This window comes from Mesoplodon densirostris, chromosome 2, assembly GCF_025265405.1.
Source record: "Mesoplodon densirostris isolate mMesDen1 chromosome 2, mMesDen1 primary haplotype, whole genome shotgun sequence".
NCBI lineage: Eukaryota > Metazoa > Chordata > Mammalia > Artiodactyla > Ziphiidae > Mesoplodon > Mesoplodon densirostris.
In genome coordinates this window covers 126,769,090-126,792,482 of record NC_082662.1, presented here as the reverse complement: position 1 = coordinate 126,792,482, position 23,393 = coordinate 126,769,090, and the positions used below count along the sequence as shown (strand labels likewise).

The window sequence follows — 23,393 nt, the reverse complement described above, 5'->3', positions numbered from 1 at the left end:
CGCGAGGAAGGACCGCAGTTGAGACTCCGCCTCTGCGCTTCCTCACTGCATGCTGGGAACTGTAGTCTTTCTGGGAACCCGCTCCTCCCGGGCCGAGAGGCACCGAGGCTGCGCCATCTTAGGTCCGAGCGCGGCAGTGGAGGCTAGAGCGCAGGCGGGCCAAGCCCAGGCGCCGGCCGGCCGGCCCCGCCCCCGGGGGCCTGGCGCCCGCCCCTCGCTTGGGCCCCGCCTTCCCCCACGTGTCTGCTGCCGGGGGGAGGCACCTGAGCCGGAGCGGGCCGGTCCGGCCCGGTCGGTGCAGAGAGTCTAGTTGGCGGCGCCCGGGAACGAATCGCTTCCCGATGTTCCCGCCCCGGCTGCCGCGGGCCGCGCTGTGCGCTTAGTGCCCGGCTCCGGCCCCCTGAGGCGTCCGGGGGGGCGGTGAGAGCGGCCTCGGCCCCGCGGAGACGAAGCAGCTGGAGGGCGAGGCGGCGGCCGCCGAGAGGAGGATGGGGGCTAACCAGTTAGTGGTGCTGAACGTGTACGACATGGTGAGTACGGCCCCAGCGGCGGGAGCCCGGCGCAGGGCCGCATCCTCTCGCTGGTCGGCTCGGACCCGGCCCCACGCGCTTCCTGCCTCGCATTGCTGCCTCCCGCTTGGCTCTCTGGGGTGGGGGGAGGGGAGTATTATTTTTTAATCCCTGTAAACGTCGACGCGCTTGTTAGCGTTGCCCAGTCTGCCCCGGGGCTTTGGCCAAGATTCGGTTCGCCTTGAACCTCTCTCATGCCCCGACTTGGCCCGGACCCTGGGCTGGGCCCGACCCTCTTGTCCCTTCCGCAAAGCTTGGGTCGCGGGCCGGACTTCCCACTCCACCCGGACTCCGGGGCAGCCCCGCTTCTCCCACGCCGACTGCCTGCTCTGCCAAACCAGCCCAAGACTTCAAAAACTCCCAAGCTCTTCTAAGTCCACAAAGTCACCGCTTGTGATGCCTGTGTTAGAGTCTCTTTAAAGGTGAACAGGAGCCAAGACACCCTTGCCTCCAAGGCAACCTCATCAAAATGAATGGGGCTAAAATTTATCCAGAAAATAGCCCAGCTGAATTATTTAGGGATCATGGTGGTGCTCCTTTCCTAGATTCTGGAGACCACTTTCCAGATGATGCAACAGGTATGCGACGTGACCACAGGAGAGGGACGGGAAGAACTTGTTTGTTGTCATCTAACTTTGGAGTACTGTGAGCACACAGAATTGAGTCCAAGGATTGGTTTGCCTAATAATTGCCATTGAAATACCCAGTACACAGTTATTGTTGTAGTTAGATGCGTGCTTGGGTTTGTTTGCTTTCGGTTGGTTAGTTTTTGTTTTATAAGGGGTCCCCTCTACCTGCAATGTTTAAAATTTCTTAAGTGGATTGACAAATGAAAAAGTCCCCAACATTATTTTTGTTGTCTTGAAGATGCAGAAGAGCAAAAATACTAGAGGTCAGGAGTCTCGGTTCTCATTCACAGATCTAAAGTTTTTACTCCCTTGTATTGTTTTTAAGTTGCTAAATTTACAGTGTAACATCTTGGGTAGAAAGGGATTCCCATGCCACAATCTGGGAATTATGTGAGAAGGCCATAAGGACTGCTTGAGTGAGATTTGAGATCAGATCTCTGTTGAGTTCACACAGAAACTTGGGAGGTGAAAGGAGATGGGTTAACATACAGAGAAAAGTGGCACATGATAGAAAAAGTTACAGAGAAGACTGTAATTCTCTAGAGTAATAATTCTCTAGAGTAAATAATTCTCTAGAGTAAAACTTTTTGTGGATAGCTGTGGATGCCTTTATTTTCCAAGAATTTTTATTGCTCTTTTATTGTTTCTGTTTACCCGCCTCCCCACCGGGCCCCCAGTGATCTGAATTTGGTTTCTTGTTTATTCGTGAAGATTGTTACAAACCGTCTGTCTCTCAGGATATATTCTGCACTTGAGAGCACAATGTCCCTTTTCTTCTAGATTATTAAACCCCGTTAGAAATTAGGATTATGCAATGGCCAGAGGACCACGGTTTCATAGCCTAAAAGAAGTCTGTGAAAGTAGAGGAAGAGAGTGTTTTGCTTTTTTAATAAAACTGAAAGTACATTCTTTGGCTTATAATGGCCTTTTTTACACTTTAGGTATTCTGTGAATCACAAAAATCATTGCCATGTGGTAACTGTAGGAAAAGCTAGAGATGATATTAAAACCAGTATATGTTAAAGGGAAGAGTGTTCTGAAAGATTTAAAAAATATTAACTGGATAACAAAGATCTTATTCTTCACATCACTTTTGTAAAGTAGGTAGTTACAAAGGAAGCAGAGAATAGGATAGGTTAAACCTTCCCAGGTAACTATGAATAGGATCTAGAATTTCTAGACCACAGTCTGTTTCATTATTTTCTCTACTAAATAATTCCTGTTCAACAAGAGGAGAAGGAGCATGTGAATGTTTATCAGAATGGAAACTAGCTGAATTATTAGACTTCTAATAAACTTGCTTTTATATGTTCTTTAAGGGCTTTCGGTCTGTGAGTGTTTTGTGTCACTAACTCAGCAACCTACAGTTATTTAGTTAGGACCCTGTAGAAGTCACAAAAATTAATTAATTATCCCTTTTGTCTTTAAGGAATTTAGAAAGTCATAGGGGAGTTAACAACAGTAGTGACAATTCAAAACAGAATACCATGCTTTTGATAAGAGCAGAGCAAGATGTAAAGGAGAAGACTGTGCTTGTAGGCTCAGGGAATGCTGAAAGATAAAGGGGGCAAAACCTGAAGGATTGGTAGGATTTCCGCAGGCAGGGAACATTCAGCATGGACAGTGGCAGGAGTAGGAAAGCATAGGTTGGATTTGGGAAATCCAATATAGCTAGAGTGTAGGATGCATGAAAGGAGACAAAACTTTCAGTTTGATTAGAATTTTTATTAGTTTGGGGCTGAGGGGCTGGGCTGTGAGCCAGGGGGAACCATTTAAAGTTTTTGTGGAGAGGAGCAATGTGATCAGAGTTACGTTTTAGAATTAAGACCAGGGGGTTGAGGTACAAATTTGTATCTATTATACTCTCATTTTTCTCAAGTCAGTTTTGGTTTTTGAAACATTTTTGCTTGATGTCAAGGGCAAATTCCTTTTATCTTTGGTAGTACTTCCTATTCATCATAAATGACTTTGATGAGGATTGCTGTGGTCTGTCTGTACAGGCCTAGTACATCAACTATCTATCCAGTCCAGACTTCGTAAACATGAAAATCAGCCTTTGATTTGCACTTATAATCACTGTTTATAGGGAACTCTTGCGGTGTATCCTTGTACCTCTTTCTCTGTGAGACTGTTACCTGCTCTAGGTGACTGTAATTTTCCTGTTCAGTTGATTGGGAGCTGCTCATCATTTCTTTTCTCCCATAACTCTGCCGCATACATGAAAATAATTGTATCAGGGTCATCTGAATTAACTTTCTTCTCATGAAGAAACAGTATAATCCTCAAAAGGTTACTTAATCTTACATAGTGCTGCTTAATTATTGCTTGCTGCCTTCTCAGTGATTATGTTCCTCTCTGTACTTTGGGGTAATCTACCACCAATAAAACATGTCCTGGAGTTATTTTCCAAGTCTTGGGAATGAGGTTATTCACATATTGCTAATTTACTGGCATACATAGTAAAGCAGGTGATTCAGATTAGTTTCACTTGCTGGGCCAGTCTCTGGTATAGTCACTTTAGCACAAAGTCTTCATGTGTCATAGATCCAGATTTTGTGCTACTAAGGAATTTTTATAAAGTAAGAATATGCAGTAATATGATGATGTTTGTAGATTCATTCCATAAACAATTTTCTTCCTATTGTTAAGTAGTACCTGTACATCTTCAGAGTCTTAATAGAAAAGAAACACTTTCTAGGACTCTTCAAATGAGGAAGTTTTTGTCTGGACTCCATTCTTTTGATCCTCCTGTCTGCGTTACGCTTCTAGAGAGTGTGAGGCCATGCAGGTGTGACATGGTCTGACTTCCCGTACATCTGTAGATCTAATTCAGACTTTTTGAAAGAGTTTCAGACTCATTTAAATATACTTTTCACCTAAGTGATTCCATAATATCATTAAATCAACATGTCCAGGAACAAACTTTTTTTCCCTTTTCTCCTTTCCTGACCTCAGACCCTTCCCCGTTACTCTACCGAACCCCCCCAGCCCCCCACATTTCTTGTTAAAGGCCCATTTCCTACCAATCCCCCACTATCTCCCCTCCCCCCAGCATATACTCTTTATGCTCACACAATGAAATTTTTAAGTTATCGGAATAAGCTATACTGTACCCAGGTTCTTTTACACATGCTGATCCTTCTGTCTGGAATGTCCTATTCCAGCGTTGATCAGGTATAACCCCCTGCTCCTAGCTGTAGCTTAGCCTTTATTCATCAGACTTGGCTTAACTTCTGTGCCCTAGTTGTACTTTCTACATGTCTCAATCACTGCATGTATTATAATTATGTGCATCTCACTAAACTGTAAGTTCCTTGATAGCATCATACTATCACCAGTGTTTAGAACAGGGCCTATTGCTAGAATGTGTTCTGTAAGTAAATATTTACCAGATGAATGGGATTTTAACTAGGCAGTTTTGTTAGGAATGGCGCTAGTACTTAAATGGCATGAAAAGGTCATCTGGTCCCTCTTCTCCCTGTGTCAAGTACCTATTTCTGGGTTTTTTTCCTTTTACTTTTACTTAGTTTATTGCAGGATTTTAGCTTTATTGGACCAAGAAGGGAAATAAGATAGCAAAATAACATCAATTATTCTTCCTTGACGTTGTTTTTGTTTTGTTTTGTTTTTGTTTTTTGTTTTTTTAACACTGTGTAACTAGACTGAAGAAATGTTCTTAATCTGTTTATTCTTTGAACTTGGATTTTAGTCACTCCTTGGAAGATAATCCCTTCAAAAACATTTTCAGTTCCTGAATTTTAATAAGATTTAACTAGTTAATAGGAACTAGTCTTAACTTTCTTGTACCAAGTATGCTTCTTGGGCCAGTGACTTTCCTACCACTTGATATAGAAGCAGTGACCCGTGAGTCTAGCTAAAAAAAAAAAAAAAAAAAAGGCAGTCATAAATCTGCCCTCCTATGTTATCTCTGACAGTATCCCCTTCTTTTTTCTTTTCTTTCTTTCTTTTTTTTTTTTTTTGGTTTAGTGTATAAAAGAATCCAGTCCCTCTATATATTTGTTTTATATTCCTGCAATAACAAATTGACCAAAACTCAGTGGTTTAAAATAATGCAGATTTATTCTCTCACACTTTTGTAGGTCACGCATTCAGGTGGACTAGGCTGGTTCCTTTGCTCCAGATCTCACAAGGCTTGAAAGCAAGGTGTCAGCTGGCCTAGGCTGTGGGGACACATCTGCTGCTAAGCCCGTTAGATTGTTCCCAGAATTCAGTTGCTTGCAGTTGTAGGGCTGAGGTCCCATTCCTTGTTGTTTTGTCAGCCAAGCCTCTCTGAGATGCTTAAAGCCTCTTGCATCCTTCATCCTCAAACTGGCAATAATGCATTGATTCCTTCTCATACTTCACATATCTCTGGCCTCCCCTTCTCCCACATGTCTCCTACCTCCATCCAGCAAAAGTTCTCTGTTTTTAAGGGCTCTTATAATTAGATGAGACCCACGAGGATATTCCAGGATAGTATCTATCTTAAAGTTTGTTACATCTGCAAAGTCCCTTTTTCATGTAATATAGCATATTCACAGGTTCTGGAGAGCAGGATCTGGACATCTTAAGGAATCATTCTGCCTACCACACCATCTGTGAAAGGTATTTTGTAAACCCAAAAATGTTCAGTGTTCCCTTTTAGCAGTCCCTTGACTTGGCATGGAATAAAGGTTAACCTAGTAATTTAAATAGAAAATTTGATGTACAGTCATCCCTCAGTATCCATGGGGGAATTGGTTCCAGGATCCACCCTAGATGCCAAAATCTGCAGATGCTCAAATCCTGTGGTTGACCCTCCATGTGTGCAGGTGCGGAACCTGTGGATATGGAGGGCTGACTATATATTTATTGAAAAAAATCCATGTATTAAGTGGTCCCTTGTTGTTCAAGGGTCAACTGTATTCAGAAAGTAAAGTATGGGAATCTTTTATGATTGGCAAATACTCCGATGTTAAGGGTCCAAGCAGGCTGATGACTACAGACCCTTCAAACCGCAGTGGTATAGTGTATATCAATCCCGAGGTCACGTGATGATGGATAAAGTTAACAGTATAGAATTTAGTGAAACTTATAAATTAAATACTTTAAATACTAAGGAGAGCCTACTATTTTAGGTGAAATCTTTTGTTAAATGGATTTTTCTTAAGACAGGTTATACTTACACTTTCCATTTGTTGACTGTCAGATTTTCTATAAGAATATTTAAATTCCAAAGCACCATTATTGTTAAGGTATCACCCAGTTGGTTACTAGAATATAAAGAGAAGACTGCCCAAATAATCTTAAAACTATGAGAAAGGCAGAACAATAATAAAGGGAAATGAGATACATGTAAATAATTTTGTTTCGATTTATTTGGAATGTATTTTGGTGTATGACTGTGATAGTCCCCTACCCCCAAAACAATAACTCAAAAATTAACTAATTAACCCCACATTATTTGAAATAAAAGTCTCTCCCCACTAAATTGTGATGTCATCCTTATCATAATACTAAATTCTTGCCCATACAGGATTGATTCTAGTCTCATTACTACACTATTTTAATTATTATAATTTCACAATACATTTAGTATATGGCTGGGCCAGTTTCCCTTTTTTATCATTCCAAAGTTTTCATAGCTGTTACTCATTTTCTTTTTTAGAAGTACTTTGTAAAGCTCTGAAAAAATTCCATACTTTTTTGTCTTTTTTTTTTTTATTATTAAAACACATATAAAATTTACTGTCTTAACCATTTTTACCTGTGTAGTTCAGTGTATAACACATTGTTGTGCAACCAATCTCCAGAACTTTTTCATCTTGCAAAAGTGAAACTATACCCATGAAACAATTTCCCACTTCCCCTTCCCCTCAGTCCCTGGTTATTCCCATTCTACTTTCGTTCTCTATGAATTTGACTAGATGCCTCATATAAGTGGAATCATACATTATTTGTCTTTTTGTAACTGACCTATTTTTCTTTGCATAGTGTCCTCAAGTTTCATCCCTGTTGTAGCATGTGTCAGAATTTCCGTCCTTCTTAAAGGTGAATAATATTTCACATTTTGTTTATCCGTTTATCTGTTGATGGACACTTGTTTGCTTCCACCTTTTGGCTATTGTAAATAATGCTGCTGTGAACATGGGTTTACAAATAAATCTGTTCAAGTCTCTGCTTTCAGTTCTTTTAGCTGTATACCCAGTAGCCCACAAGATTTTTTTGTTTTATGAGATTTCAGTCTCATGTCATCCCTAGAAAGGCTTCCCCTAGCCTAAAATTATAGAAATAATCTACATGTTTGTTCCCAGGTGGAAAACCAGTACTAATTATTGAATGATCCATGGTTCCCCATGTTAATTGGAGGTACGTGCCACGTTTATCCTGTCTTAAATTATCATGGATATATAAGTCTATTTCTTGAGTTTCTATACTATTCATTTATTTAGTTACCACTGCCTGCACCATTACAGATGTTTAATTGCAGTATTCTACTGTGTTTTGATAACTGGTGATAAGTTTCTCATATTCTCTTTCAGAATTCTCTTTATTTTTCCTACACATTTATTTTTCAAATAAAATTTAAAATCAATTTGTAAAAAATGTCATTGAAAATTTAAGTGTAATGACATTAAATTTATGCATAATTTTGGGGGAGAATTGATAGATTTACAATATTGAGTCTTTTCCCATAATAATAAGAGCTAATGGGACTTCCCTGGTGGTCCAGTGGTAAAGATCCCGCCTTACAGTGCGGGGCATGGGGGTTTGATCCCTGGTCGGGGAACTAAGATCCCACATGCCGCGGGACGACTAAGCCTGAGCTCACGCACCTCGGCTAGAGCCTGCGCACCTCAGCTAGAGCCTGCGTGCTGCAAACTACACAGCCCACGCGCTCTGGAACCTGGGCGCCACAACTACAGAGCCCATGTGCCCTGGAGCCGGCGCGCCACAACTCGAGAGAGAAACATGTACGCCACAACTAGAGAGAAGCCTGCGCACCACAACAAAGAGCTCTGCGTGCCACAGTGAAAGATCCCACATGTCTCAACGAAGATTCCACATGCCGCAACTAAGACCCAACTCAGCCAAAAATAAATAAATTAAAAATAAATAAACCTTTAAAAAAAATTAGAGCTAACATTTTTTAATGTTTTCTGTATGCCAACCATTGCAATAAGCCATTCCCTCATATCCTTTTTAAAAATGATGAAACTGGGGCTTAGTTGAAGAATGTGCTCAGAATCATGCCATAAGTGATAGAGCAGTCTTGAACCAAGAGCTCTGACACTAAAATCTGTGCCCTCAACCACCATATAGCAGCCCTCATCCTTGGAAAGTGCTGTGTTTCTCTTTTTATTTGTCCTAATCTTACACCCATTCCTAAACTAACTTTCACTGTGCTCTTTGGAACTCATGAATGGGTAGTGATTTTTAAAATCCCCTACATCCTAAACCATTTCTATAAATGGTCCTCTGATGGTTAATTTTATGTGTCAACATGGCTAGGGCAGAGTACCCAGTTTTCAGTCAAACAGCAGTCCAGATGTTGCTATGAAGATATTTTTTAGATGTGATTAATATTTAAATCAGGAGACTGAGTAAAGCAGATTATCTTCCATAATGTGGGTGGGCCTCATCCAATCGGTTGAAGATCTTAAGAGAAAAGACTGCGGTCCGTAAGGAAGAAGGAATTCTGCCGCCAGACGAGCTGTAACATCACCTCTTCCCTGCCTTTCTTGCCTGCTCTCCTGCCCTGCAAATTTCACACTTGCCATCCCCCACTATCACGTGAGTCAATTCCTTAAAATAATCACTCCCTTGCTCTCCCCCTGCTGTCTAAGTTAGCTTTTGTAGTCTACCATTTTAGTCATTCCCTTTGTCATATTTGTCTGGCAAATGTAGTTAAGTTGAACTCTCCATGTCCTCTACACCTCAGCAGACAAATGCAGCTAGAGAAAAATATACAACCATACAGACTAATCTCACTTTAAAATCATGACCACAGGCCCCAAGAGGACCCTAAGTGCCATCTGGCAGTGCTTCCTTATTTCTATGGTCAACTGACTTTCCCACTCTCCAAGACAACTACAGTATTTCATACTCTCTCCCCACATTCCTTACTGTCAGCTGATGGCTTCACTGCTTATTTCACTTAAATTAAAAAAAAAAAAAAGCGGTTGAAGAGAATTTTCTCATCCTTCCACTACTACTGTTCACTTCCCTCCTATTACATGGAAAGGGAATGAATTGCCAGTGTCCCTGCCTGAGGTCAAACCTTCCACTGTGTGCTGAAGCCCATGCTCTCCTATGCAAGGACTTTGCTTTTCTTCTGTTCTCTCTCAGTTTTTCCCCCTCTACTGTCATTCCAGTCAGCATATGAATATGCTGTAATATTTTCCAGTCCTTATTATCTCTGTTTATAAGTTCTTCACTCTGCAGTGAGCTTGAGTGCAGAGACAGTGTGTTACTCTTCTTTTTATTCCCAGAGCTTGGAACATAGTAATCACTTTAAAAAGGTTTGTTGGACTTACCTGAAGTTCCCCTAGGACTTGTCGTCCTGAAACAGTTTCTTCCTCCACTGTGTCCTCTTGTTCATTGCTGCTACTTGCAGGATGGAGAAGCATGCTGCTGGACACCTGCAGTGGCTTTGGGTTTCAACTCTATGCCTGACTGCTCACCTCCGGGGACGTGCTTTGCTCTGGTGTCTTGACGGGTCTCCCTAGCCAGTCAGGTGGCAAGTGAGAGTCCCAAAGCATCCACACTGGTTCAGAACAAGAGTATCGATGTGAGAAAGAGTCAGGGCTGAGACAGACCTGCCTTCTCCTTGGTCACGCTTACTGTGTGGAATCTGTTATTGAAAGTAGTGAAATGCAGTTCTTTGTGGTTTAGCCTGGCATCAGGCTGCATGGATTTGTAGTCTACCTCCTGCTTTTTAGCTGTGTGACTTTAGGAAATTTACTTAACTTCTCTGTGCTTCTATTTCTTTCTAAAATGGGAATAGGACTTCCCTGGCAGTCCAGTGGTTAAGACTCCACACTTCCAATGCAGGGGATGCTGGTTCAATCCCTGGTCAGGGAGCCAAGATCCCACATGTCAGGCAGCACGGCCAAATATTTTAAAAATAAAATAAAATGGGAATAGTACTGTACCTAGCTCATAGGGTTTTTTTAAGGATCATGAGTCAATTTACGTAAAATGCATAGAATGATACTTGGCACATGATAAGCAGTAGAAAGTGTTAGCTATTGTTATTGCTAGTGTTGTTATTTGCAGGATTGTAGAAGCTAAATGAGCTTCCATTTGTATACTTTCAGTCGTTGCAACACTTAATAACTCGAGATTTGGAATTTCATCAGTTTATCTAAAGGAGTGTTAGTACACAGAACAAAGTGCTACCCAGATTGAAGCATTAAAAGCAGGCTGTTGTAGAATAGAGAGCAAACTATTGGTTACCAGTTTGCAGGGCTGCACAAAAGGGTACAAACTATTGGGTGTAAAATAGCCTCAAGGACGTATTGTACAACACGGGGAATATAGCCAGTATTTTATAACAGCTGTAAATGGAAAGCAACCTTTTAAAAATTATATTAAAAAATTAGTAGTAAATTTAGATTTAAAAAAAATGTGGGCTGTTGTACACTTGACACCATCTCCAAGATCTCCATCATACTATATGTATAAAATTGGAGTTAATTGTATAGCCTTTTTTTCCCCTTTGTGTGTTAGAGTTGACAGCTGGTTTTTAGCCTTTCTGCCAGATGAACTTAATGGTTCTAATTTATATAAGTCTTTAAATATTTGTGGAAACTAAAAATAAACAACTTAGCTTGAGATTGGTTTGTATACCATAGTGTAATTATAATTTCTAGCTCACTGTCCAACACTGAGTTAAATGAACCACCAGATAAAGTTAACATGTTAATTGTCTCCAGCAGTTCTCAGTATAATCTGTTGTGTGTATTCTAGTCTACTGAATAGTATAAAAAGAGTTGTCTGGTTGAAGTACAGTCGAAATTCTAGTTTCCAGAAGGAACATATCTTCTAGATTTTCCCACTCCTTCAGATTTGAGGGTTAGTTATAGTTGCCAGAATAGGAGATCTCTACATTACTAAACTAGTAATAAGGTAGGCATGTCACATGGCATTTAGGCAAAGAGTAAGTGATGGCTATTTCTTTTTACTTGCGATGGTACATGATAGGTCACCATAATTTCACATTTAAGGAAAAATAATGAACTAATAGTATTGACCTCCATCTTATTCTGAAGTTTCAGGATACTTCAAAGATCATGTAAAGAAAATCAAAGCCATATGAGACTGTTAGGAAGTAGTCATGTGACTTAAAAAAGCACTAGGTGAAGGCTAAGAAACCTGGGCTCTGTTTACAGTTTAGCCAGTCATTATGTGGCCTTGGGCACAAATTACTTGCTTGAATATCCCATAATTGATTTAAATATTTTATGTGGACTATTATTATGAAAGAATAAGTGAAAGCATGTGTTAGAGTAACCCAAAAAATGAGTTATTAATTTATTACATATACACATATTTGTTTTAACACTTGTCAAATTTTGACTGATTGTTTACATTCTAATGAGTTCCTTATGGACAAGGACTGTGAGTTAATCATCCTTGTATCCCGTGTCTAGCAGAGTCCCTGACATACATTTTATTGAATCAAAGTTGTCTAACTTGCTTTATTTATAGCTTTGTAGGTAAGTAAAAATTTTAAATGAGACTTAAATTGAGATGCAATTTAGGGGGACCTTCTAGAACTGTTTCTCAATTTTATCCTGGACCAACTAAAATATACATTTTACATAATACTTATTATACACACATGTAACTGAAACCAGATGTTCAGGAAACACCTTGCTGTGTGTGATGTCCTCTGATAAGTTCTATTGCATTATGTTTCATTTATTTAAAATAATGCTAGTGCAACCCACTGAAATGATTTTAGGATTCTTTAATGGGTTTTAAACCTGCAGTTTAAAAGATAGCTCTCAAGAAGGCAAGCTCCATGAGAACAGGAACTTGATCATGTTCACTTCTGTGTTGCTAGTTCTTAGCACATAATAGGTGTTCAGTACATATTTCTTGAATGAGAGAAAGAATGGAGTTGTTTTCCCATGGGTCACGTTTAAGAACAGGACAAAGGGAAAAGCATTACATATTCCTTGCTACATTTCAGCTCATCAAGTATTTGAGTGATCTAAGTAGAATATAATACAATACACTAAGCAACATGGAAGGTACCGAATTAAGTAAGACTTTGTCTCAGATCTCATGCAGTTTTAGAACCCAATCCGGGAGGATAGTCAGGTACAAATAGGCCTTCTTAAAAGGAGTTTCAGGGTTTTACCAAAATTTTTATTTCACACAACTAAATTAAGTGCCTGATACGAGAGATTTTCCAGAACATGGTTTTCTGGTGTAGATGCGGTTCAGGACCAAGAATTGGCAGTACCCTGCCCCATCTACTTATCATCACTAGTAGAGTCAAACAGTGGCTTATATAAAATAGGGTTAGTCTTAAAAATATTCAAGGGGCATTTGGTTCACTGTTGATTTGACTTTTAAAAATCTATTGTCCTTTAAATAACTTAATTCACAGTCATGTCTAGCTTGTTGTGGGTGGGTCTTAGAAATTAGATCCTTTGGTAAACATAATAATTTGTTTTTGAAAATTAGTTTGCATAGTTAATAAAGAGAAGGAACCTTTAACTCTGTACAAAACACATGTCACCACATTTTCCTTGGTTTTTAGATTATCGTGTCAGTAGGTAGTTAAGCATATTCCCACTCATGTGCTTAGGAGCTTTTTAAGACTCAGAGTACAGTTCTTAAGAAGGCCAGTCTTAGGCTAACTTTAAATTTTATCATCAAAACTGAGACTACAGAGTAAAAGAGGGTGCAGGCTTAATAGTTATATTGAAGCAAACGTAAACTGGGACTGTCCCAGCAAACAAGGAAGTTTGGCTAGGCTAGCTTTTGTGCATATGTTTATGTTTGGCTACACTGTCTCAAAAAGAAAAAAAAATTTTTTGCAGAGCATTTATAAAACTTGAAACACTATTAACTAAAAAATTACTGACAAATCTTTCATAATCAGGAGAGATTATGTACTCTAAAAAATTGTGGCTTAATACCTACTGTTATCAACAATTTATAAATAATTTTGTAATGAAAATGTTTTGTTACATAAAGATTTATTTTTCTAAGACAGAAAGTCGGCTATGTGCTTATTAGATGATATTTTCAGGTAGTGAAAAGATTGGACATTTTCTTAGAAATAATTATAATGGGATAGAATCTATATATTTCTTATAGTATAAAGCAAATTAACAGACGTAGCACTGGATATTCATGATTTCATCTAAAAAAGATACTAGAAAATCTCAGTTCATTCAGTGAGTTTTTATTGTCTCTCTGCTTTATGACTAACCTGATGCTAAGGCACCATAGATAGCATTAAATATGATTTAGTGTCAATATTAAATAGCATTTGCTGTAAGGTTATCTTGGGCTAAATCCAGTGGTACCAGCAAGACTTCATAAGGTAGTTTAACAGTGTGAACATCAAGGACAGTTTTATATTAGATGACACTATAATAATTATCCCACAATCTCTACTAGTCACAGTTTATTTTGGAATTTTAACTCAGTAATTGAAATGCCTTGTCCTAAACACCTTTTTTTGGGAATTAAGTAAAATGCTTACTTTTAGTCCAGTGAACACTTGTTCTAGTTTATAGGGGAAACAGTCATACTTTATACTTAGATCATTTAATACTGCCTTTAAGGAAGTCAGACCCAGGCACTAAGTGGTTATATTAAGTGTTTTAAGTTCCAGACTAGGGAGATAGCATTTATCATTGTTGTTGCTTTCAAACAGGAAGCATAACATTTTATTAAATGAATAAAGCAAATCACTGACTAAAATGAAGTTTAATGAAAGTTCTCTATCAGAAGAAGAACTTAACATTTTAATATATGACTATAATATAGTACAGTCAGTTCACTTATGTAAGCAATGCTTTAAAATAATAAATAGAAATATTTAGGCCAACTTTTGCATTGAAGCAAGATTGAGCTCAAAAGTTAACTATAGTTATTTATCTATTTATTGCCTTCCCACATATTTCAAGATGATAACTTTTCTGTGAATAGTTTCCTCTTACCTTTTTATATTAATACTTTGGAATGCTTTGATAAACTTCAGTGACACTGGCTGGTATCAAAGGAGGTAAAGTGTGTATTAGTGGTCCTTCCCCGGCCCTCTTCTCTTTACTTACTAAACACCTCCATGGACTTAGGGAGTACAAGACTGTAAGGTCCTAGCACCAAAGTGAGATTGGTTCTCCAGCCCTCTGCTCATGTCCTTCATGAATATAGAAGAATCCTATAAAACCACTGCCTTATTTACAGAGACCTTTTACTCAGATCTGTACTTTTCAAGAATAGAAATAATTGCTTATAGGAGTCTTAGAGTCAAATTAACTTTGCCATTGTTTGCTATTCAGCTTTAGTGAGTCACGGCTCTTGGTAATTTGACATCAACTCCCAAAGATTCTTGAAAATTCTGAGAATTAACAGATAGCCAGAACCAATCTGCTTATTTACACATGCATACGACCCTTTACCAATGTGTAGAACAGAGTATTAGGGAAGGATCATATTATCAATATATGTGTTTGCTACTACTAATGCTTAATGTTTACTGTAGGTCAAGCACTGTTCTAAGTACTTTATACATACTAATTTATTAATCCTCATAATAGTCCTCTGTGGGAGATACTATTTATTATCTCCATTTTATAAATAAGGACAGAGAGGATAAATATCTTTACCCAGGTCACACAACTAGTAAATAATGCAGTCAGAATTTGAACCAAGGTGTTCTGACTCCAGGGTCTGAATTGGAATCAAACACTTTTTGAGACATATTGGGTACCTTTAAAAGTTATCAAATACCAGTGTGGGATGGGGATAGATTGGGAGTTTGGGATTGACATGTACACACTACTATATTTTAAATAGATAACCAACAAGGACCTGCTGTACAGCACAGAGAACTCAGCTCAATATTCTATAACCTAAATGGGAAAAGAATTTGAAAAAGAATGGACACTTGTATGGGTATAACTGAATCACTTTGCTGTACACCTGTAACTAACACATCATTGTTAATCAGCTATACTCCAATATAAAATTTAAAAAAATTTAAATAAAATTAAAAAAAACTTTTTTAAAGTTACCTAGTATCTGTGAAGAAAACAAGGCAAAGAACCCCCATCTCCTGACACTCAGCCCAGTGTCTTTCCACTATAGTTCAAATGCTTCAGTGTTCATTGTAATGCTTGGATCAACCTTTTTCTATCCAAGCAATAAACTCTGAAGTAAATTCAAAGATAATAGAAGCAATACTCTTGTGATCCAGACTGGAACACAAGAACGTTGTGGGCTTTCCTGTCTGATCCTAAGGGAAAGATAGCCTTAGATTAAGCTAACCAAATGGTTTAGTAGGTGGTTGACATGGACATGTTGTGGTAACTCTGCTGTTGTTTCGTGGTTCGAGAGATACTCTTTTGTGGTAGCAGCTGGCTGGTTTACTGTTTTCCTTTGGTATGTTAGGAAAAGTTTGGGAAGAATCAAACTGTAAACTTTCAAATGAAAACATCTGATTTTTCATATAATCCTTGAGGGATTGTATAGTTGTCAGCATTGGGTAAACTTGAATGTATAGTTTCCTTTAGTGGATCTGCCCCTAGTGTTCCATTTCACTCCTGCCTCACACAGCATGGCCCTGTGTGGTAAGCTTTCTCTGCAGGGCTGGCCCCAGTGTCATTATATATACCTCTTCATCCCAGCTTCTGCAGTTGTCTCAGAGCAATAGTTCAACTAGTCTCCTGAATACTTGTATTCTTAGACTTGGACAAACTAGCAATAAAAGTAAGTGGTCTTTTCCCAATTCAAATAAAAAGCTAAGCCTTTAAGTAAAATTGTCCTGTATTATCCATTTTTCCCAAGTATATAATTTCAAACTTTTGGCATCTGCTGCTATTTAGACAACAAAATCAATGAAGACATACCCAACAAAAATTAAAAGAAATCTTGCTAACATCCAGTCATATCTAATTCAGCAGCTTGGGTTGTTTGTTTTTCATGGATACATTTTCTTGGCTGTGATTTCATGTTGCATATTTATATCTTCTGTTAGAAAATATCAATGTTTTATGGTTCTACAAAAGCATGAATTTCTACATAGCAAGTTTGAGAAGCTCTTTTGAGCTTTGTAGGGAGATTTTTATTCCAGAGATGCCATGTGAAACGTTTTGACAGTGGTAAATAATTTTTTAAAGTAATGACAAAGGATGGAAAACAAGTTAAAGGAGCATTGAGAAACACTACTATTAATTTCAAACATCTTAAACTATGAGACGATAGTAATTACATGAATAACTACCAACAGCAAATCATTGTAGGAGAGTTTCACAACTGAAATCATTCAGTAAAAGACTCAGTCCTCATACACAGCCGGCGCTCCGTATCCGCAGATGCAGGGGTCTGACTGTAGCACACCGTTTCAAATAAGGGACTTGAGAATCGGGGAGGGTTCTGGAACCAATCCCGCGCGGGTGCCATGGGACTGCTGTACTTTTTCTGTTTGTTTACAGTTATATCATTAAATCTCCACTTAAAGTAGGCATCATCCATATTGTCTGCATAGCCTTGGCAGGACTTTGAGGCAGAAGGACTAGATAAGGCTTGCTGACCTTGAATTAAACACCTGTCTTCCACAGGCAGCCTGCCAGTTTTTAAAGAGTGAGCCTTCCAGGCGTGTTCTCTGATAACAGAGCTAGGAAGCCCTAACAGAAACAAGAACATTTAGAGAGCATCTCTGTGGAAGGTTTACCCTCTTTTCTTTGGAGTCCATTCAGAAAAAAAATCACACCAAAGAAAAACATCACATTTACTTCATAAAATTTATTCAGTAATGTGCTGCTGTTTATGTATGAGCAGTGGTTGACCAGAATATGTATATTTAGAGGATATTTTTTTCCTGGGTTTTTTTTTTTTTTTCAGTCTCACTGCGTGGCTTGCGGGATCTCAGTTCCCTGACCAGCGATTGAACCCAGGCCCTCGGCAGTGAAAGTGCAGAGTCCTAACAACTGGAAAGCCAGGGAATTCCCTTTTTTTTTTTTTCTGTTCTTGATATGTTATTTGTTTATAGTCTGTTTTCTGCATGTTTTTGAAGGCAGCTATCTGGAATTAGGAATGCGGTCTGTAATTTGAGAAATAATCTAATCAAAGTTTTTGATTGGGGATAAGTATCTGCAGGAAATTTTGTCTTTGGAGGATTCATGATATTTATAGAATAGTTTTTGTTTAGGTTTGCCAACTGTGAAAGTATATACTCCTCTACCATTTGGTACAAGTTAGTAGATCCTTTACTTCTATTCCTAGCATTTTTTAAACAGTTTTATTGAGATATAGTTCACATACCATACAGTTTACCCATTGTGTATAATTCAGTGGATTTTGGTGTATTCAGAGTTTTACAACCATCATTGCATTCAATAGTAGACATTTTTCATCACCCCAGAAAGAAACCCTGTACCCATTGGCAGTCACTCCCCATTTCCCTGCAAACCTCCCAGTCATAAGTAACCACTAATCTATTTTCTATCTGTAAATTTACCTATTCTAGGCATTTCATATAAATGGAATTATACACTCTGTGGTCTTTTGTGATTGACTTAATTCACCTAGCATAATGTTATCAAGGTTCATTCATTTGCTGCATTCATCAGTACTTCTTTCCTTTTTGTTGAGAAATAATACTACATTTTATAGATATACCACACTGTACCTATTCATTCATCAGTTGAGGGTCATTTGGGTTGTTTCCACTTTTTGGCTATAGTGAGTAATACTACTGTGAACATAGATGACAAGTTTTCGTATGACTGTATATTTTCATTTCTCTTGAGTATAAACCCAGGAGTGAAATTGTGGGTCATACAGTAACTTTAGGCTTAATATTTTTTTGAGAAACTGCCAAATTTTTCCAAAACTACTGTACCATTTTACATATATACTATGGAATATTACTTAGCCATTGAAAAGAATGAAATAATGCTATTTGCAGCAACACAGTGGACCTGGAGATTATCATACTAAGTGAAGTAAGTCAGACAGAGAAAGACAAATATCATATGATATAACTTATATGGAATCTAAAAAAAAATGATACAAATGAAATTATTTACAAAATAGACTTACAGACTTAGAGAAAAAACTTATGGTTACCAGGGGGGAAGGGTGGGGAGAGAAGATAGATTGGGAGTTTGGGATTGACATGTACACACTGTTGTGTTTAAAATAGATAACCAACAAGGACCTACTGTATAGCACAGGGAACACTGCTCAATATTCTGTAATAACCTAAATAGGAAAAGAATTTGAAAAAGAATAGATGCATGTGTATGTATAACTGAATCACTTTGCTGTACACTTGAAGCTAACACAATATTGTTAAGCAACTATACTCCAATATAAAATTAAAAAAAATTTAAACTAAAAATAATAATAAATAAAATAAACAAAACTGCTGTGCCATTTTAAAATCCCATCATCGGTGTATGAGGATTCCAGTTCCTCTGCATCCTTGTCAACACTTGTTATATCTGTCTTTTTGAATGTAGTCATCTGAGTGGGTGTGAAATGCATCTAATGGTAGTTCTTATTTGTCTGTCTGCTTTAGAGAAACACCTATTTAGATCCTTTGCCCATTTTTTAATTGGGTTATTTGTGGTGTTCTTGATTTCTAAGAGTTCTTTATATATTCCGGATATACATCCCTTATCAGATTTCTCCCAGTCTGTGGGTTGCTTTTTCACTTTACTTATGGTGTCTTTTGAATCACGAAAGGTTTTAATTTTTATGAAGTCCAATTTATTTTTTTATTTTGTTGCTTGTATATTTGGTGTCACAACTAAGAGACCATTGCCTAATTTAAGATCATGAAGATATACTTTTGTTATCTTCTAAGAGTTTTATAGTTTTAGCTTTTACATTTAGGTCTTTGATTCATTTTGAGTTAATCTTTGTATATGGTGTGAGGTAGGAGTCCCACTTCATTTATTTGCATGTGAATGTCTGGTTGTCACAGTCCCATTTCTTGAAAATACTGTTTATTTCCCCCATTGAATTGTCTTGGTACCCTTGTTGAGAATCAGTTGACCATAAATATAAGGGTTTCTTTCTGAACTGAATTCTATTCCATTGGTCTGTATGTCTGTCTTTATGCCAGTTACACAGTGTGTTAATTACTGTAGCCCTGTACTAAGTTTTGAAATCAGGAAGTGTGAGTATTCCAACTTTTTCAAGATTGTCTTGACTATCATGGGTCCCTTGAATTTCCAGCATTAGCTTGTCAATTTCTGCAGAAAAGGCAGCTGGGATTTGGGTAAGGATAGCAATGAATCAGGTCAATTCAGAGAGTACCACAATCCTAACAATATTAAGTCTTCTAATCTGTGAGCATGGAATGTCTTTCCACTTATTTAGGTCTTTAAATTCTTTCGGTAATGTTTATAGTTTTCACTTACAAAGTTACATAGCTCTTTGTTAAATTTATCCCTAAATATTTTTTACTGCAACCGGGGAATTGTTTTCCTAATTTCATTTTTATATTGTTTACTGCTAGTATATAGGATTACAGTTGGTGTTTGTATATTAATCTTGTACCCAGCAACCTTACTGAACTTTTTTATTATTATTGGTTTTAGTATTTTTTTAGTGGATTACTTATGATTTCCTATATACAAGATCATGTCATTTGCAAATAGAGATAATTTTACTTCTTCTCCAATCTGAATGTCTTTTATTTCTTTTTCTTCTCTATTTAACTTGCCTAGAATCTCCAGTACAGCGTTTCATGGAAGTGGCAAGAGCAGATATCCTTGTTTTGTTCCTAATCTTAAAGGGAAAGCATTAAGTCTTTCACCATTAAGTATGATGTGAGCTATGAGTTTTTCATAGATGCCCTTTATCAAGTTGGGGAAGTTTCCTTATATTCCTAGTATGTTGAGTGTTTTGATCATGAAAAGAGTTGTATTTTGTGGATTTTGTCCTTTACTCTAGTGCTATGGTATATTACATTAATAGATTTTGGGGGATGTTAAATCCGTTCTGCATTCCTGGAATAAATACCACTTGGTCGTGGTGTATGATCCTTTTTATATGTTGCTGAATTCAATTTGCTTGTATTTTGTTGAGGATTTTTGAGTCGGTATTCATACGAGATTGATCTGTAGTTTCCTTATGATGTCTTTGTCTGGTTTTGGTGTCAAATTAATGCTGGCCTCATAGAATGATTTGGGAAGAGTCCTCTTTTCTTTTGAGCAGTTTATGAAGAATTAGTATTCTTGTTTAAATATTTGGTAGAATTCACCAAAATCATCTGGTTGTAGGCTTTTCTTTGAGGGTAGTTTTAAAATTACTAATTCATTCTCTTTTTTTTTTTCATTCCCATTCATTATAGATCTATTCAGATTTTCTCTCTCTTCTTGATTCAGTTTTGGTACTTTGTGTCTTTCCAGGAATTTATCCATTTCATCTCAGTTATCTAATCTGTTAGTATACAGTTGCTTATAGTATTCTTTGTAATCATTTTGTTTCTGTAAGGTCAGTAGCGATATCTAGTAACAGATTTCTAACTAGTAAATAGTTGCTTTAATCTAGAAAATAAATTAACTCTTAACATTTGGGGCCCTTTCTAAGGATAGAAGTTACAAAGAACATGAAAAGCAGAGAACTGTTGAGTCCCTCATTGTTATTGCTAACAGTGAATAAGCAACATCAGCGTTAATTCCTGCCTGGCACAGAATATTGAGACAGAGCCTTTAGGAAACAAATAATGTTAAGAGCGGCTAGCTTCTGCTTTTTAATACTGTTCAAAGGAATATCTCTGGGTTAAGAAATCCTTTTCCTAGCAACTTGCCAGCTGCCTAAACCTTGAGCAGGAACACTTTACCTGATTGTCCAACTTTCCATCTGAGAGTAGAGGTAACATTACCACTTGCAAAGCCTGTCAGGTATTCATTTTTCATTGCAGTGTCTCAGCAATTCTTTAGAAACCTTATATAGGTCAGATCTCATTATAGTAAACTCCAAAGGACTGACCAGATTTTTAGATGGTACATTTCTCTCTCATATTTAAGTTTCTCTCATTTTATAGATTTTCCAGTTTATGAAATGTGTCAAAACATAACCTTTTATATGTAGAATGTAAAGTCTTAAATGCAGGGAGATTTCAGACTACAGTATGTATATATGTACACACACACACACACACACACACACACACACACAGGCAACATACAGAAGTTCTAACATGGAAGAGATTATTTTCAACTGTGAAACAGCAGAGAATAAAAGATTTCTGAGTCCAGGATCCCCACTCTGACAAGTACATTCCCATCCTAACCCTTTCTTAACTCTTTGGCTAAAAATAAGTGTGCAGATTTTTTTTTAATCAATGAAAGACTTTCTCTTAATAAAACATTTAGATTCCCATTATGGAAATTTATTATAAAAGCACTTTCAGAAGGCTGTTTACTGGTCAACAAAAGATAAGTTGTTAAAATTAAGTGATACTATACATTAAATGGAAATAAATGTTCGATTTACTAAGAGTTTAAAACCTGATTATTGCAGACAACAATTTTGTATCTGTTTCTTTTTTAAAATATTCTATATTTTGAAAGAGAAGCGCTCACACTGTAAAAAGAGAACAGGTAACTTTAAGTAGGAGCTGTCTGCATCCAGAACAAAAGCCTGATGGTGTCATTGTTAAGGAAATCAGTTAGTAGATCAAATTATTGGTTGTAAACAGTATAAGCAATGAGATTTCTCAATTGGAAGAGACAATTTAAGTCCTAGAAGTTGGCTGCCAAGGAAACCACTGACTGCAGTAGCCAAGATATAGAAGCAACCTAAATGTCCATCAATGGATAAAGATGTGATGTGTATGTATGTATGTATGTGTGTGTGTGTGTGTGTGTGTGTGTATACACACACACACATTGGAATATTACTCAGCCATTAAAAAAAGAATGAAATCTTGCAGTTTGCAGCAACGTAAATAGTTCTGGAGGGTATTATGCTAAGTGAAATAAGTCAGAGAAAAACAAATTCCAGGGTTTCCCTGGTGGCGCAGTGGTTGGGAGTCCACCTGCCGATGCAGGTGACACGGGTTCATGCCCCGGTCCGGGAAGATCCCACATGCCGCGGAGCAGCTGGGCCCGTGAGCCGTGGCCCCTGAGCCTGCGCATCTGGAGCCTGTGCTCTGCAACGGGAGAGGCCACAACAGTGAGAGGCCCGCGTACCGCAAAAAAAAAAAAAAAAAAAACGAAAAAAACAAATTCCATATGATTTCACTTATATGTAGAATCTGAAAAAAAAAAACCAAATGAACAAACAAGACAGAACAAAAACTCATAGATAGTAGTTGCCATAGGAGGGTGGGGTGGGAAGATAGATGAAATGGGTGAAGGGGGATTAAGAGATACAGACTTCCAGCTATAAAATAATGAAGTCATGGGGTTGTGATGTCCACATAGGGAATATAATCAGTAATATTGTAATGACTTGGTATGGTGATGGATAGTAGCTGGTCTTATTGTGGTGACCATTTCATAACATAAAAATATCGAATCACTGTGTTGTATACCTGAAGCTAATATAACATTCTATGTTAATTATAACTCAGTTTTTTAAAAAAGACTAGCAGAATTTTTATGCAGACTAGTATAATCAGCTTGTGATATTTTCTACTCTCTTTCTGTAAAAAGCAGGGGAGAAAGGAGGAGGATAGCAGGAAACTTGGAAAGGCATCTTTTCTGTCGGAAGGAGACAAGGAGTAGATTGTTCTCTTTGGTTCCCCCAACTTTTTGTTTTGAAAATGTTTAAATCTTCAAAAAAAAGTGAAAGAAGAGTACGTTTTATATACTCTTCACCTAGATTCACCAATTTTTTAACCATATTTATTTTCTTTTACCCTCTTCTACACACACGCACACAGAAAATGTCACAACCATTATAACATTTCATTTCTAAATACTTCAACATGTATTTCCTAAGAAGACACTGTCTATTTAACCACAGTACTATTTACCAAACCCAAGAAGTTTTCAGTTGA

At 37.7% G+C, this 23,393-nt stretch overlaps 1 protein-coding gene across 6 annotated transcripts in view; it reads left to right on the top strand.

Moving 5' to 3' along the window:
• The first annotated feature begins 224 nt into the window (after positions 1-224).
• The window catches only part of DESI2 (desumoylating isopeptidase 2), a 41,785-nt gene continuing 18,616 nt past the window's right edge, over positions 225-23,393 (top strand). Inside the window, exons 1-4 of one of the 6 annotated variants that reach the window (XM_060090884.1) lie at positions 225-530; positions 5,740-5,803; positions 7,172-7,228; positions 7,492-7,546. Coding sequence is in view for 1 of the 6 variants with exons in the window: in XM_060090883.1 (XP_059946866.1) it covers positions 489-530 (42 nt within the window). In the remaining 5 variants the exon portion in view is untranslated. Of the gene's footprint in view, positions 531-5,739; positions 5,804-7,171; positions 7,229-7,491; positions 7,547-8,800; positions 8,972-23,393 lie in introns of those variants that run through there. The other 5 variants (XM_060090885.1, XM_060090888.1, XM_060090887.1 and 2 more) reach the window with 5 other exon arrangements.